This window comes from Triturus cristatus, chromosome 4_2 (assembly GCF_964204655.1).
Source record: "Triturus cristatus chromosome 4_2, aTriCri1.1, whole genome shotgun sequence".
NCBI classification, from domain to species: Eukaryota; Metazoa; Chordata; class Amphibia; order Caudata; family Salamandridae; genus Triturus; species Triturus cristatus.
In genome coordinates this window covers 187,242,110-187,259,833 of record NC_140586.1, presented here as the reverse complement: position 1 = coordinate 187,259,833, position 17,724 = coordinate 187,242,110, and the positions used below count along the sequence as shown (strand labels likewise).

The following is a 17,724-nucleotide window of genomic DNA, read 5'->3' as shown; positions in this document are numbered from 1 at the left end:
GCGCCACCAATATAGCAGAAGGTGGGAGCTCTGATGGGTCGTTTTGAAGACAATTATGATATGAAAACTCCCATTGACCAAACAAACAGCCCACCAGCAACAAGGGATAAAGAGCGGTTAAAAAAAAAACTACCCAAAGGTTGTTGAGACAGGCAAAGAGCTGGGTTCTAGACTGTGAGAAGCAGCAAGGAGCGGTGAAGATGCGCACACGTGTAAAGAGGACACAAGTGTGGTCAACTGCCAGTCAGCACCTGTAGTGGAAACAGGAAAACCGAATCCATTGTGATTCCGCTTGGGTCTCACAGATAGCATTCTGGAATGACTAGGACATTGAGGACACTCTGTAGCTCATTGTTTTGCCTCTTTTTACAGGCACACGCAACCCAGAACGCACTACTGTATCTTCAGACCGCTTCTAGTTTTAACTGGTGGAATCCGATATTGATAATAAGCTTGGAAAACTATCAAGATCCACTGAGATTTACAGTTGTTTCCCTGTTGCCGCGTCCTTGCTTCTGCTTGGTTTCCTTATTAGGAACTCTATATTGAGTCTTCTGTGCCCTGAAAACTGCCCGCCCTACCTTTAAAGCCCAGACGGCCAGACTTCTAAATATCTCTCATAGACACTGTCTACTTCTGGAGACTCTTGCATGTCTGCTGCAAAGACTGAAGTTCGCTCTCCACTCCTCAGTTAAGAAACCAATCCACACCGTGCAGTCTTTTTCCGGGAATGGTCTTAATGTATGGAACATCCTCCCTCTTTTCATATCCCTCCTCAAAAACCTTCTACTTGAGGAACACTTGCCTAAATGATAACCTTGACGTTGTGTCTTCTTTCCCATTTGTCTACCTTCATTCTTATTACATGGTCATTTACAACATCCTTAATTCCTAGTCCCCCCATCCGCCCACGTTCTGTTATAAATTTCCCACTGACAGTTACTTACCCATAACTTCTACCTCTCTTAATGCTCTGGTGCTCATAAGCTGTGCCGTATGCAGATTCCTGCCTTACTGTACCTTCCAACTTATTCCTGCAGGTACTTAGACTCTTATTGGTGACAATTCAGGCACATATTGCTTGTAATCTGTCAATTTTTTGATTTTTGTAATCCAAGTTAGTAGTTTTCACCACATTTTTTTTTACCCAGCCTGACTTAGTTTCTATGTTTCTTTTATTGTATGATAATCTTATATTGTCACCCCCTGCTCACTTACGACATCCCTCGAACTGCTAAATACTTTCCCTGTCTGGCCGTCAGCTGATGCACCATTACTACTTTTGCTTTTGTACCGTACCTATATGTAATTCTCAAACACTGTGCTGTAACTATCCTAGTGCACCATAACCTAGCTAATATTGCACAGAAATCCTCAGGCAATCGTGTAAATCAAAGACTGTACTGTAAACAGTATGTGTTTTGCAAGGTCTTCAGTCAAGCCATGGTTGACTCTTCACAGTGGTTTTAATACCCCTTTTTAGATTTCACCTGCCCATCGCTTGCGCCGTGCTTGAGAAATCTATTGTTTTTAATAAAAACTTAAAAGGCACTTACATCCTGCCTCCTCTCTTTCGTGGGTACTCATTGGTTCCTGTGCATGCCACTTACCTTTCCTCCATTTCTATTGGCTGTAGAGTATTTCCTGCATTTACCAATGCTTGTTCCTCGTCTGCTTCTCTTATCAGTTTCCCGCTGCCTACATTTTCATAGTTTTGCCTTTTACTCTTGCAGCATATTTATAGAACAATTTATCACACAGAGAGATTAAGTGATTTGCATAGAATCACAGGATGTTGCATGGCGCTGTGGAGCCTCGAACCGGGATCCCCAGCTCTCCAGTGAGCAGCTCTGGCCCCTGCACCACATCCTCTCCAATCCTGTGTTATCTGTCAGGGAGCTCTTTCCTTCTCCCGGAGGATGATTGATGAAAACAGCTCTTTATTCATTACATAGGCGAAACCGATACATTACCAATGCTTGTTATGTACAGTGCTCTGAAACCCCGAAGGGTGATGTTTGCACTTTATGACGCAAAAATAAATGAAAATACACACACACTTTTACAGCACCTTATTTTATTCATTGCCATTATTGTGGATAACCATGGGGTTCTCCTCTAGACCTGGTTACTCCCCGCAGCTTTGTTTCCTCAATTCTTCTATGAAAGCAGGCACAATAGAGACCATGATGATGCCCACTGGCAATGTGCAGCTCTGTCTCCTTGTTGCATAGACTGCCTATACGTGCCACTAGTGTGATCTTCCAGCAGAATGTCCTCTAGTTAAAACACTTGTGTTAACAGCAGAGCCTCACCTGTGCTGCATCTGAGTAATGCCCTTTCCTGTTTCTAACCGCCAAATCTGAGTTCTTGCCTTTATTTCTACAGGGGGAACCTAGGGTTCCAAAATAGCCCAGAAGTGTGGTATTGTTGCTCTCCTGTAAGCTTAGATACATGCTCAGGTGGCAATGACATGAGACTTTGCATTTAGCCTGTTGAATCCATGTGCTGACATGACATCAGCAGTGTCTATTATACTGTTGTGTGTTAATTGCATGGCTGTGCACTCTGCATTTTGGTTAGGAACTGTGTCTGTTTAGCTTGTTTCAACCAGGAAGATGCCTTCAGAGTATTTTGCATTGGTGTTCAATGATGAGTATGATCTGTCTGTTTTCCCAGTATGCGGTCTACTCTGAGTGTTGTGTGTTGCGGAATAACAGGAAAAACGTTTGATGGTTACATGTAAGATAAACCATATGTCTGAACATCCCAGGTGATCCATTACCTCTGATACTGTGGCTATTATAACCAGTTTTGTGTGGAGTTGGAGTGGTTTCCCATCCATGTTTGCATCCAGAACACAGTTAAAATTGTCCCCCATATCAAATGCCTGGGCAAACTTCCTTTCGTCATGTAACCCTCCTGCCAGACCCAAGGACTGGCACTCTTCTCAGCCATGCCATAACCTTCCTAATAGCAGTCTAGTGCAGAAGAGATACTAACCATTGTGGTGTGGGAGGGGTGAAAGGAAGGAGGTATGGGCTGATGGAGGGAGATGTCGGTGTATTTTCCCACAAGAGTGGTGTTTCTTGTTGCGGTGCATTATGTGTACAAGTTGAGCTTTTAGATCACGCCTGTCTCACTTCCTCCTCCCACTTACCTCTTTACAGATTGCACTGGCACCCACCCTCGAAGACAGTTCTCCATCCAACCAGCACAGCTGAAGAAGCTGCCCAGACGGTACCTCGGCCAGCCCAGTCATTTTACCCACCCACATCTCCTGGCACCAGGTAGGCCTATCCTCTGCTTACATAGAGAGAAAGACGCACACAAAGACCCTCAGACACACATGCGAACAGATGAAGACACACACACACACCCATAAACACCTATAACCACACACCTACATCCAAAGACCCTTCGTCCGCAATTACAGAAATCAGTGCATTATAGCTGGGGAACAATACAAGGATCTAGGAGGGTAGTTCAATCTCTCTGTTACCAATTTCTCCACCATTTTGTTTCCCAGGTGAGGTGACGCCCGGGCTGACGCAGACAGAGTATGCCTTGCGGAGGCACAAGCTGATGTCACTGATCCAGAAGGAGGCGGTCGGAGTCAATACAGAGCATGCAGTCCTTCTCTTGTCCAACCCCACTTATTACATGACCAATGACATCCCATTTCCCTTCCACCAAGACACCAACTTCCTTTACCTCACAGGATTCTGTGAGCCTGACAGTTTGCTGCTGCTGCAAAGCGTGCCAGGCAGGACCCTTCCAGCTCACAAGGCCACCCTCTTTGTGCCAAAGCGAGACCAACGACGAGAGTTGTGGGATGGGCCACGATCAGGGACTGATGGTGCCACAGCACTTACAGGCGTGGATGAGGCCTATGTTATGGAGGAATTCAAACACTTCCTGCCCAAACTGCAAGGTGAGGCAACAGTAGGGCTGTTAAACTGTTGAGGGAGGCTGGGGCGGAGATACATACAGTTGAGAAACTGGAAAAGCATCCTAAAATATATATATAGCAACAACGTTTATACTTGGCTGGTCTGGAATGTGACGAAAGCAAGAGGCTATAGAATGTTAGAGTAAAGCAGCATAAAAGCGGCATGATAAACTAAATAAATGTATGTTCTTGCCTGACTTCTTTTATACACCGGTGACATTCCTCCCAACAAGAGATTAGATCCAAGTAAAGGCTTTTGCAGAAGAAACGAACACCAAAGTACACACATGGTGTAGTCCCTTATGCCTGTTCTCCTCAGTTCTCTTTTTTTTGACAGCATGATTGACTGTACTTCAATTGTAGTTGGATTTAAATAGCGTTTACTACCTTTGATGAGGTGTTGAAGTCCTTTACGGCGAGTAGCACACTACTCCGGAACCCAAGGTTAATGGTTAATCTAGTGGTTGTTGTTGGTTATTGCGATTAATCGTGCATGTATTTACTCCAGTTACTTTGTGATATATTAATACCAAGTAGGTATAGTCATTAGTGGGAGCTATGTGGTTTCAGGTGAATGGTTGGTGAGATAGACAGGCTGATTTATATTGGGTAATGTAGATTACAAGGATAGGGTTTTAAAGCAGAGATGTTGGCATCTATGGAATGTGGTATCCTCCAACCGCAGAATTTTCAATAAGAAGGATTGAGACAAGCAGGCATGAGACTGACAGGAGGCTATTCTCAGAAATAGTAGGTATACAGAGAACATAAGGTAGGAAGAGGTTCACTCTGAAGAGTGGAGAGGAATCAAAACATATTTAAAAATAGACCATCACATCTTTGCACTTAGCTGCACTACTGATTCAAGCAGATGACACTAGGTAAACATTTGCCCGTACTCATTGTAAGCCCTTCCATGGACTGAATGAGTTCAGAGGAAACCAAAAGGCAGCTTTTATCTGTAAGAAAGCTGCACCTAATCACAGAACATTTTCTTACTGAAGATGGGAGAGTGTTGCATTGAATGCACAGTCTGGAGTGTCACTCGTTGTGGTATGTTTTCAATGCATGTTTTGCAGGCTCTTTGTGACATGAATGCAGTTAAATGTGGGCGTGGGGAAAACTGCAAATGAGGTGTGAGTAACCCTATGCAAGAGGACCTTCCTAGGAGCTTGCAACTGTTATGTTATGTTATTTGTACACTTCTATAGCGCACGGCCACTCCACTGGAGTATCCCGGCGCTTTAACGAAGACTCCCAACCGAAGATGGGGAAAAACATAACACCAAAAGGGCATACAAACACAGAAACAGCATCAAGATTACGGGAAGAGCAAAGTCTTAAGAGCCTTGCGGAAAGACAGAAGACTAGAAGTCTGTCTTAGAGAGATTGGAAGATCATTCCAGGCATGAGGGGCTAAGTGACGAAAAGATCGTCCTCCTGCTCTTGCTCGTTTGATAGTGGGAACACTCATCTTTGATAAGGACGAGGATCTAAGAGATCTGGGAGGGGTATACCAAGACAGTCGTTTTGAGATATATTTGGGGCCTATGCCATGCAAGGCCTTGAAAGTCATGGTCAGAGTTTTAAATAGAATCCTTTTTGCAACTGGGAGCCAATGCAATGTGGCAAGAAGATCCGTGGCTCTGACTTTCCTTGGAAGACCAAAAATGGCTCGGGCTGCAGAATTCTGGGCGATTTGCAGACGCCTGACCAAATATTTGGGAAGTCCCAGAAACAGAATGTTTGCATAATCCAGCCTGGAGCAGATCAGTGCCTGGACAATAATTTTTCTGTGCTGGATAGAGACTAGAGGGAGTCCGACAAGGACTGGAGAAAGCACTCAGAAGAAGCGCAGACAATCGCCCAAAATAACTGACGGGTGGTGAGTGCCTGGCAGCAAGAGTGAGTACACAAGTGGCCTAAAGGCTATGATGCAACCAGCAGCACAGGGGGAGGCAGAAGTGACCAACACCAGAGAGCAGGGGGTGGGTTGGTATTGTAGACAGCGAGGCGGGCAAAATGCCCATCATCAAACAGAGGTGAGGGCAAGATCACCAGCATCAAAGAGTTGGCGAGGGGAGCAAAGCAACCGCCCTCGTTCTATCAGTCTCCTTTAGAGAGAGAGAGTAGTGGGAGACAGAGCCTTCCTCTTCATTAGCCATGCTAGCAGTCATCATGATTTATCCCCCTAGTGTGTCTCATAGAGTGGCTATTTCTCAGTCCAAGCCTAGCAAGCACCCCATTGGTGCAGGTTCATCGCCCTCCCAGGCTTGTAACTGAGCCTGTATGGTATATTTATGTGTGAGTTCTTAGCTCAGGCAATGTGGCACTCCTCTCTCATCACCTCTTTCAGTGCCTCCCACTCCGTCTACCTCGTGTCTGTTGTCCCCTGTTATGCTCAAGGTAAGATTCTAGGACCTCCATAACTTCTGAGCTGAAGATTGCATCGGTCAGGGCCTCCGGCTTTAACCTCCAAAGGAATTGCTGCTCTCGCTGCCGACTGTCAGCATAGGCCACAAATAGCAGGGTATGGCTCGACAGAAACCGGTTGAGATATTGCGCACTTTGTATCCTCGTGCTGAAGTCAGGGGTTACCAGTATGCGAGTATGCTGTCTATTCTATGAGTGTTATGTGTTGCGTAATAACAGGAAAAACATTTGATGGTTAGATGTACGATAAACCATATGTCTATACACCCCAGGCGATCCATTACCTCTGATACTGCGGCTGTTATGCTCGGTTTTGTGTGGAGTTGAAGGGATTGCCCGTCCATGTTTGCATCCAGAACACAGTTAAAATTGTTCCCTGGATCAGGGGCAGGCACATGTATGGCAATAGGCATTCCAGTAGGGTCCAATAAAAGGGCGTGTCATCCATGTTGGGTGTGTATGTGTTTACAATGCAGATTTCCCTCCCATTTAATAATCCATAAACCAGAACATAAGGCACCCCAGTAGGAAAACATATTGTAACCCCACTTGCATAGAGCGCGTTGAGGAGAACATTGTTCCCTCCATTTCTTTTAAAGTTTGCTGGCTCCTCCTCTGTTAGATGTGTCTATTGTAGCAGTAAATGTGAATACTATGCCTGCGAAGGTAGGTGTGTACCCTATACCTCTTAGTGTAGGCGTTGAGGCTTCGGACATTCCAGGTGGCCATATGGAGTGTCTCAACTGAGTCACTACTCATTTTCCCAGAGTAGATCTTGAGAGCATTTCTGTCAGCCCTCCCATGTATCTGGGCTGGGGGGCCAGCCAGGGCGTCCAAACCTGTGTGTGCGTAGTGCCCATGAACCCCTACATCAGTGGTTCCCAAACTTTTTCAACCCACGGCTCCCTTGACCCATTGGCTATTGCCCGTGGCTCCCCACTGTTACTTTTTTTGGACTTTGGGGGGGAATGTAAGCCCAGCCTCGGAAGTACTTGCATTTTTCTCCCTGAAAATAATTGGAATGAAGCTGATAAAGGTTTCATTATCATATACGCACAGTGTTTCGTATTACTAAGGCGGCGCCTCTAATAAAATATTCCTAGTTACACTTCTTTGCCCATGCCTATTTTACAGTACCCTCTCAAGCTTGATCCCACTTACAGTGCTAGATAGCACCCCTATGCATGTAGGCCCCATTGCCAAAGTGTTTCTGTGCTTGAAGAATATTTGCATGCACTTCCATTTCTACCCATGTCATACGTGCCAACACACCTAACTCAGCAGGGTGATTCATGATTTTTTTTAAACCACATACTGCTTTATTTTTGCTGTCTCCTCCCTAAAATTGCCTCCAAATCAATGTAAGTAAAATACATTTCTCAGATTTTTTTTTTAAACATCCCTCTTTCTTGCATCCAAATGTTGGCATTATGCCGTATATGGTGTTTTACTTGCCTGTGCTCAAGGAGAGAGCAGGCCTGTCTGGAAATGTGTGTGTACTGAAAGAAATGGGTACTAAAAGTACTTATGGTTCAAGGGCAAATGGCAATACTTAATAATACTTAGTGTGTTTAATAGACAGGACAACTGTATTTTCCTGATAACTTGCATTGGTGTAAAATGCATTTGGAAAAAAAAGAAACTATTAACGAGTCTAACAAAATCAATCAGGCATCTTCCACTTACTTTGGGAGTGTTGGAACGTGGGGATCCAGTGAAATATGGAGGCCATCTCTCTCGACATGTCATCAATTAAGTACTACATTTACAGCTTTAGGCATGTCACTTACAAATTATCCGGAACTCCAAATGGATTGTGGAACGTCGCACTCCTGGTTATGATAGGTAAATGCTGTTGAATTTATTTAGGGTGCCTGGTAAATGACCTCTTGAGCCAAGAGGCGAAAACTAATACTTGTGAAAGCGTTGTCTCCCGTAGGAGTAACGACCTTTACTCAGCACTCCCTTTTATTTGTTGAGTTTCAAATAACGGTGATTCAATTGTTGTAATTTTCTTACATGATTTATTTTCAAATTCAAGTTCTTGATAATTTCATTGACATTCATACAATTTCCGACATGGTATTGTTCAACATGAAATTCAAATTTCAATTTTCACTGTATTTCAGCCCTATGCATTTCGGGCGAACCCTTCTTCAGGGGACTTACATCTCTGAAAGCAGAAAAATAATATTCAAATAACCATATACAACATTTATATCATCAAAACGTTTTACATACGTATTTACACTAGCATCTATTTCGGTGGTTGAAAGAATGGTTTAAAAAATTGTGGACGGAAGAGTACCGGACTGAAATAATTCATGTAGTGAGTCGGCAATTAAAATTATGTGACACCTGATAACATAAACTGTGATTGAAAGTGAAGCGTAAATGACTGTAGGACGAAAACACAGGTGGATATGTGTAAACGCTCTGTCATTAGCAACGGTATTGACCTGTAACTAGGATGGTTAAAGTTCTAGAACTAAACCCCGTTGAGGCAAATTTATCTTCAACAGTAACGGCTCACGGATTTAACGATATCGATAGCTTGAGTGTACTAAGAATCAAAGCTAACCTTTCAGTAAGCAAACAATCTCATCCGCCCGTCTGCCATGGCGAACAGTGTTACTTCCTCTAAAAAGAAAGAGGAATGGTGCGAATAAGTAAAGTTGGATGTACCAGATTTTGCGAACCACTCGTGCAGGTGTAAAGATTTCTTACCTCGAGTACGGCTACGGTCGAGTTGAATAGAGGGGTCCTGTTTGCAAAAATGTCGAAAGCGTCTGCTTTCTTATATATTCGCGATATCATGAGTCATTCGTCACGTGACGATAGAAAGTGAAAAAAGACGATTTCTACTTGTACTTTATGCGATTAATTCAAAAGTTGTTGTGATTACAAAGAATGTAATTCAACGAATATAAAAGAGATTGTTTCTCGACCAATGTAAAGAGATTGTTTGATAAGCCTGATCAATAACTATGAAAGCCAGTCTTAGGGATGTGTTCTGGAACTCGAGGTACCGATGTATCGATAAAGTTTCAGGTAAAAAAATGATGTGAAAAAAGGGTTGACAACGGGGTGAAACCTTTAACAACGTGCTTGTCGTGACTCAGTGTGTACTCGCTTATATCTCCTAACGGTCAATGTGATATTATAACGAGTATGAACAAATTATAATAGAATTAGAGGTACGTGGGGGGGTTTCCCGTGCTTATGAAAGATAATGTAAATGGTGTGTTCTGATCAATTGGTACTTTAAATGAGACTTAGTATTGGGACCGTGGAAAAGTATACGAAAATTACAAAATGAACATATACGTCTGTTAACATTGTTTTCAGTATACACAGTAATAATGGTACTTAAGTTCAAGCTACAGTAGATGAAATACGTAACATCATAATCTTCCTACAGGAAACAATGTAATTCAAAACGATCATTAAGACCTTTTGGTTGAAGCGTATTAAGATGGGATATCCAAAATATTTCTCTTCTCAAGAGATGTTGAGAATTGTCTCTTCCTGGGAGGATGGGTACCTGTTCTAGTATGCAAAATCGCAGTTGACTGGGATTGTGATGGTGTTCGGTAAAATGGGAAGCAACTGTGGATTTAGTGTTCTTGAGTCTTATATTGCTTTTGTGCTCGATAATCCTGGTCTTTAGTTTTCTTTGCGTTTTGCCCACATAAGGTAAACCACATGGGCATTTCAATAAATAGATCACATTGCTGCTGTCACATGTACCAGATACCCGTAGTTTGATTTTTGTTCCTTGTGAAGGATGTAATATTTCACTGCCCTGTATTATAGCATTGCAATTACTACAGTTGTAGCATGGAATGGTTCCTCGATGTTTAACGGGGTTAACTTCCTATTTGGGTCTGAGCAATTCTTTGAGATTACGAGTGCGTTTGTACGCAAATCTTGGGATGTTGTTAAATATTCCTCTGAAGTCTTCTTCTTGTGTAAGTAATGGCCAATGTTTTAATATGATCCTTTTGATGTTGAAACTTCTTGTAGAAAATTTGGAAACAAATACTGATCTTTGCGGATCATTTTTAAGTTGTGTTGTCAAAAGCTGTGTTCGTTCCAGATTCCGGACTCTTTCCTGTGCTTGATTTAAAATGGTTTCTGGATATCCTCTTTGTCTAAATTTCTGGATGGTTGTGATTTTAGATTGATTGTAATGGTCTGTATTGGAAGCAATTCTTTTAAGACGTAGAAGTTGTGAAAATGGCAAGTGTTTTTTTAAGGAAGGCTGATGAAAGCTTGCAAAGTGTAGAAAGTTGTTTTTATCAGTTGGTTTGGTAAATACTTTGGTTTCAAGGTTACCTTCATTGTTAATGACTAGAACATCTAAGAATGGAATTTCTCTTTTATTGATGTGATGTGTAAAGCCAATTCTTTCATCGACCTGATTCAATTTTTCAATGGCTGTTAACAGTTGTATTTCCGTGCCATTCCACAGTAAAAAAATATCGTCAATGTACCTTCCGTACATGATGATGTGTCTGTGCCAGTTGGGGTTTGATAAAATGTAATCCTGCTCAAATTTGTACATGAAAAGATTAGCATATACCGGTGCTGCACAATTACCCATGGAAGTTCCTGAGGATTGAATAAAATATTGGTCTTCCCATTTGAAGTAACTGTGGTACAGCGTAAAATGTAAAAGTTCCATCAGAAATACTTTGAACATTTCCTCATGGTCACTTGTGGTTAAGTAGTGTTCAACAGCTTGTAAGCCCAGATCGTGGGGTATGGACGTGTACAAAGATTTTACGTCAATGGTACACATGATCATGTCATCTGTAAATGATGGTCTGTGAGTCTCCAGAAGGTTGAGAAAGTGAGTAGTGTCTTTGATGTAAGTACTCATTTTTTGAACGAGTGGTTGAAGATGTTTATCTAGAAACTTTCCCACTGGCTCATGGATGGAATTTATAGTAGAAACAATTGGACGGAACGGTGGAACTTTGGCGTTTTTGTGTACTTTGGGAATCATATAGATATATGGAGTTGCCGGGTTGGATTTGATCAAGTAATCTTTCTCTTTGGTACCAATGATTCCCTGAGAAATTGCTGTATTCACTATTAAGTTCAAGGTATTCTTGAATTCGATGGTGGGATCCCTGTTTTGTCTTGAATAGATGTTTAGGTCATTAACATGTTGGTTGACGTTGTTTTTGTAGAAATCTGTATCCATGATTACAAGGGCACCGCCCTTGTCTGCTTGTCGAATGGTGATCTCATTGTTTTTGGACAATTTTTCCAATGTTTGTCTTTCTTTTTGAGTTAGGTTGGAAGTTTTTGAACGCGGTTGTTTGAAGGTGTCTTGTATTTCCTTTAACACGACTTTTTCAAAGGCATCCAGTACCTTGTGGCTCGTGGGTGGAATGAATTTGCTAGGGTTCCTTAGGCCCATCAATTTATTCTGTGGTTGTTCTGCTGTAGGTTCTGACACGTTGGAAAAAAAGTGTCTAAGCCTGAGTGTACGTAAAAATTTATATACGCTGACTTGTGTCTCTAGTAAATTGGAGTGATAAGTTGGTACATAGGAGGTTCCTTTCTGTAATGTTTGCAGTTGAACACTTGAGATTGATACTTTTGAGATGTTCATTACTAGGGTCTCTGACTCCTTGTGTTCTTGGCAATCGTGTCCGTCATTGGTTTTCTTTTTGGACCTGCTCCTCCGGGTTCTTCTTGTTGGAGGGTGCCGCGTTCTAAAAAAGAAGAAGAAGAGGTGTCTCTGCTTGTCGAAGGCTCCTGGTCTTGTGCTGTGGGGACAGATGGTCTGTCTGATCTCTCTGTGTTCATTGGTGGAGGCCTCTTTCTATATTGAGCTTCATCTGAAGAAGAAGTTTCTTCCGAAGATCTTCCTGTGTTTGATCGCTGTTGTCTGCGTCTGGCATATATTTAGTTCTAGAACTTTAACCATCCTAGTTACAGGTCAATACCGTTGCTAATGACAGAGCGTTTACACATATCCACCTGTGTTTTCGTCCTACAGTCATTTACGCTTCACTTTCAATCACAGTTTATGTTATCAGGTGTCACATAATTTTAATTGCTGACTCACTACATGAATTATTTCAGTCCGGTACTCTTCCGTCCACAATTTTTTAAACCATTCTTTCAACCACCGAAATAGATGCTAGTGTAAATACGTATGTAAAACGTTTTGATGATATAAATGTTGTATATGGTTATTTGAATATTATTTTTCTGCTTTCAGAGATGTAAGTCCCCTGAAGAAGGGTTCGCCCGAAATGCATAGGGCTGAAATACAGTGAAAATTGAAATTTGAATTTCATGTTGAACAATACCATGTCGGAAATTGTATGAATGTCAATGAAATTATCAAGAACTTGAATTTGAAAATAAATCATGTAAGAAAATTACAACAATTGAATCACCGTTATTTGAAACTCAACAAATAAAAGGGAGTGCTGAGTAAAGGTCGTTACTCCTACGGGAGACAACGCTTTCACACTTACAAATTATCGACATCATGCGTTTAAGTCTAATTAGTTTAACTGAAGTCAACAGACCCTTCAACATTAAATGCATTAAAGTGCTTGGTGCGCGGTTCCCCTGGCTAGGTTTGACGGCTCCCCAGGGAGCCACGGCACACAGTTTGGGAACCACTGCCCTACATCATTGTTTACCCTCCTCATCCCAAGTGCAAGAGCGATGCAACTCCCTGTCCCAGCTAAACATAACACATGTGTATATGTAAAGCGCACGTTCACCCAAGCGTATCTTGGCGCTGAATAACAGATGTTTATTGTTACCCAACTCAGTAGTACTCATTTTATCGACCTCAGAAGGATGAAAGGCTGCGTGGACTTGCTGGGATTTTAACTTGTGACCATGAGGTCGAACATAGGCCCCTGCAGTGGATGCATTAGTCCACTAAGCCACCAAACCCGGAAACATAACTGCTGCTTGCCCATGACACCCCAACCAGCGGAGCTGAATACTAACGAAAAGTTTCTGAGCGCGATCCAACTACAAATGCACTCCGATTGGGTAATCAGCTGGGCATGGAAAGCCTACCAGTGCCCTATCCACAGGCCTGAGGGCCTGTCGCAGTTACAGGGACCACGCTACCCTGATGACCCTATTCACTACTACTGGCGCGGCAGCACTCCCCTTTTAAGTATCACACCCAGTGACCCTTGCAGTCGATATCTATAGGCTCCCCTACTGTCTGGAAAACACAACTTGTTTGCTGCCCTCCTCCATTCTGTTCAATATCCCCTTAACAGTATGCCCGCACTTTATAAGTTGACAGGTGTCATACTAGGTTGAGGATTCATGCGCCAGTCTCGGAATCTGTACCAAGCAGCAGGTTTTCTTTAGTTCCTGTCCTGCTCCATGGCCAGATCAGTTCATAACCTAGATATTGTCTGTACCGCTGCTTTTATAGGAGGGGACCTTTCCGGATTTACTAGTAACAATCTGCCCCTTAAGCCTCGCCTTTTCCCCTCTTGATTAGCTTTGGCGGAATTCTAGTTGCCAAGGCAAGGAGACCCCTATGGAGGCTGTGGCCTCATTGGTCCGATTAGCCTGATAATATATATGTACAACAGGATACATACCCACCTCAATTCGACACCTTAGCCGAAGAAAGCAAAAACAAAGCGTCACAAGACTCCCACCCCAACTCCTTAAGGTGAAACACTTGCTCAACTCTGGGCTCAAAGCACCCTTGCCTCACAGACTATCTAGGTATCGGGAGTGTCACGGTTGGTAAGACAGCAGCATATATGCCTGCTTTATTCTACCCCCTACCTTCCTGCAGGGGTCAATCGATTGCGAGGGTGGTATGGTGGCAAATGGGGGATCAGTCTTGGTGTCTTCAGTAACAACAACTTTTTCCTCCCTGCCATCACCACTAAGCCCAACAGTGAGCTCCTCGTTGCTTCTGCTCCCGCACCACATGAGCAAATTACCTGATCTCATCCCATCAGCAAGTTGGCCTGCGGGTTCCATAAGGCTTTGAGGATTTCGAAGCCACCTCCCCTGAGCCGATATCCAAAAGACAGAGCAGGGTAGGGAATCACAAAAGTTTCTCCCCACATCTGTTTAAAGCGTCCTCACTGAAAAGAGTATGCTCTCTCGTGGTAACCCGGAAGGGAAGCGAGGGGTCCTCGGTAAGGCGAACCTAGTGGCTGGTCAGGCAAGCTCTTGGCCACCATGCAGTCTGCTTTGGGTCATCTGCCCCTCTTCTTGCTTGACAGTATCTGCTAAAATGGGAAAGACCTAACAGAAACATAGCAAACTAACTTTTGATAATAAAAATGCCAGTGGCACTCTGCCTTCAAGCATGCTGGAGGGTGCTAAAGGCCACCAGGCATCTTCTGCTACTAGCAAACATCATCCGAACCTAAGGAATCAACATCTTATGATATCCAGATACACCCAGCTCATCATTTCCTCTCTGACAAAACACCAGGCACCCGGACCAACTTCACAGCCTGCATGTCCGAAGTCACCAGATGTATAGGACCAACTTTCTAAAACTCAATACAGACAAAACGGAAGTAGTACTCTTCAGCAAAGACATCTCTCTATAGAACTGTTGATCATAGCTCAAGCAAAGAATGATCAAATAGTGGATAACAACTAGCTAGCCGCTATGAGTGGCCAAGTGAAAGCGGTCACCAGCTCCTGCTTTCACACCCTCATAATTCTTAGGAAAATCTTCAATGTCTCCTGATCAATACATAAAGAAACATCACCCAGGACTTCATCACCAGCTAGCTAGACTACGGCAATACACTCTATATTGGAATCAGTGCCGAACTAACCAGAAGACTTTAGATGATACAACATGATGTGACCAGACTGTGCTTGCTTTCTCATAGGAAGCCCTCACAAGCACATGGTTTTGTTATTTTACTTTAAACTAATTTTAGCTGGAGCGCTTAACATACCTGATGGATTTTTCACTCATCTTCTCCTGAAGCCTTATCACAAGGGCTTTGGGGAGTACAGATCTTGCAAGGCTCCAACGTAGGCATCAATTCCCCCCATGGACTCTGTCTCAGGGTTCTGAGTTCTTGTCTCAGGTGACATGCTGCTTCCTTTTGGGGCAGGTGGGCCTTCGGGGGACACTAGTTTGGTAATAGTACAGCTTTTTATATAAACTCTTTTATGTTTTATGCAAAATAAACAATGTAGATGCAACACATGACATTTCTCAATGCAGTAACCATTTATCGGCACTTCACATATGTAATAAATAGTCTATATTGTTCTGAGGTACCACGATACACTGTCAAGAAAGATTTGGATTATGTTTTGTTCGACTGGAAATGGTTCTTCCAGCGACCGCCATTTCGTGGTGTTTATGTGGGCATCAATGTGCTCTTTAAATTGGTTCTTCAATATGTGGACATCTGTCCATCCCTTTGAGCCAGTCATGTTTTGGGGTGGCATCTGTCTTCAAATATTAAGCCACATCCCTATTCTCAAGCAAAGCTCCAATGCCTGTTAGCATCCTCTCATGCCCTTCCCCCCCTCCCATCTCACCTAGTTAGATAATCTTGGGTGACATATAAGGATTGCTAATAATGTACAATACTTTGAGCCTTTTCAGACCATATGAAAAACATCCCCTTCATTTTGATGGCACCTCTAGCATTTAGGGGAGGGTATCTTTCCCATTTTTCAAAGAAAGCGTCACTATTGTGTAATATATTTTATGTAAATAGTTAATTTGAGTAAATCTCAGTCTGCCTGAAATGCCCTGTGTACACAGGACAATAGTTCCGCCCCTCAGTCAATGCTACGTCTTTTAAGCTTGTGGTCCCTTCGGAGCTTCCGTAAGTAACAAAAAGGAAGTACAAGCTTAGTAAATATCCTTTTTCAGACTCTATTATTCACAACAGCCTTACATGGCAGTGAGGTGGATGCAACTATCAGCTATTAAGACAGCGCCGTGGGATGATAAATCCATTACAGAGATGTGTGGGCAATCTGAAGGCCTCAGGTTTGAATCCGCTCTGATCCACTCAGCCCCTCCTCTTTCTGCGACTGATAAAATGAGTACCTCTGAGTTAGTTAGGTGATAGCAGTACCTGTTATTACAAAGCATTGAGACTGTGTGAAAGAGCGGTGTATATTTATGTTGTTGTTATTATAACTTTATTATAATAAAACATCTTGGTCGTTTGCCCAGCTTGAAGAGTTCTCTAAGGTGCCATATTGCCAATGCCATGCCTTCACAGTACCATGCATATTGTGCTGTGTTCTTGTCTTACCCCCTAGAGCAGACGATGGCAGCATCCAGGTGTTTCTGAAAGCACCCCTCTTTGGAGGTCACTTGAGAGATGATTCCCAGGTTTGACCAGGCTGAACTTACAGGGCTTTGGTAGCTACCACTCCCCTGATTATATTGAGTGACTATTTAAATTCTTGGATTTGTGAATGAAAGTGGAAGAAAGACCAAACAATGCACTTACCAACCTTCTCTGCTTACTTCATCTGCCTTCACTCCTTTATACAACTGCCAGTTAATACCTCGAAAGAAAATTACCTATGGATAGAACCCTGAGAAACAGTAAAGGGAATACGGGAAGTGTAATCGGGCATGTGGAAAGCAGGGTGTGCATTTCCATAGACCTACATTTTTCTGCTTTGTTATGTGATCCAATATTTTCTCTTGTCGCGTAGGCCATCCCGAATGCATAATGAAATGATAAAAGTGGGCTGATAGACAAAAAGTACTGAAGTTACTACAAAAGTTACTTACTCTAGATTCATAAGTAGATGTCCTAAGAACATTTAGTTAGAACAGTGTAGTACCTAATAGGTGTATTGTACACCGGCTCAAGGTTCATTTTAGCTAGAAGTAAACACGTTTCACATGTCTTAAAGATTACTGTAAGAACTAGGCGCACAGTTGGGTGATGGTATGGAACAGTCAAGCCAAAGGCCGAGATTCTTTGAGCATCAGCTAGAAAAACCAGCCACAATTCTGAGCTAAAGGAAGAGCTTACCCAGTGGGGTTGGGGTAACTCAGATTGTTATTAAGTTGGGTGGTCCCAAGAGCCTATGGCTGAAGGAATTGGACAGTCTCTGCATAAGTCAGGCCTGTTGTTGAGCAGAGCTTGAAAAATGAGAGCAAAGTAGGACTGACACCATTGAGAGATTATAAACAGCTGATAAGCAAAATGCTATGAAGAACAGAACAGGGCCACTGGCCCCTGCGGTTTGAATGACTAGATAAAACAAAAGAAGATGACAGGCATGGTCCAAGGGTAGAGAGCAGAAAGGTTGTCTCAAACTGCCACGATGACCGTCCGGTTAGTTGGCATGGGGGG

General features: G+C 42.9%; 1 protein-coding gene across 3 annotated transcripts in view; it reads left to right on the top strand.

The window, feature by feature from the left end:
- The window catches only part of XPNPEP3 (X-prolyl aminopeptidase 3), a 242,456-nt gene that overhangs the window by 161,021 nt on the left and 63,711 nt on the right, over positions 1 to 17,724 (top strand). For all 3 annotated transcript variants that reach the window (XM_085601057.1, XM_085601058.1, XM_085601055.1), the window contains 2 exons: positions 3,171 to 3,290; positions 3,530 to 3,934. In XM_085601057.1, the coding sequence (XP_085457183.1) occupies positions 3,586 to 3,934 (349 nt within the window). In that variant the 5' untranslated portion in view covers positions 3,171 to 3,290; positions 3,530 to 3,585. The remainder of the gene's footprint in view (positions 1 to 3,170; positions 3,291 to 3,529; positions 3,935 to 17,724) is intronic.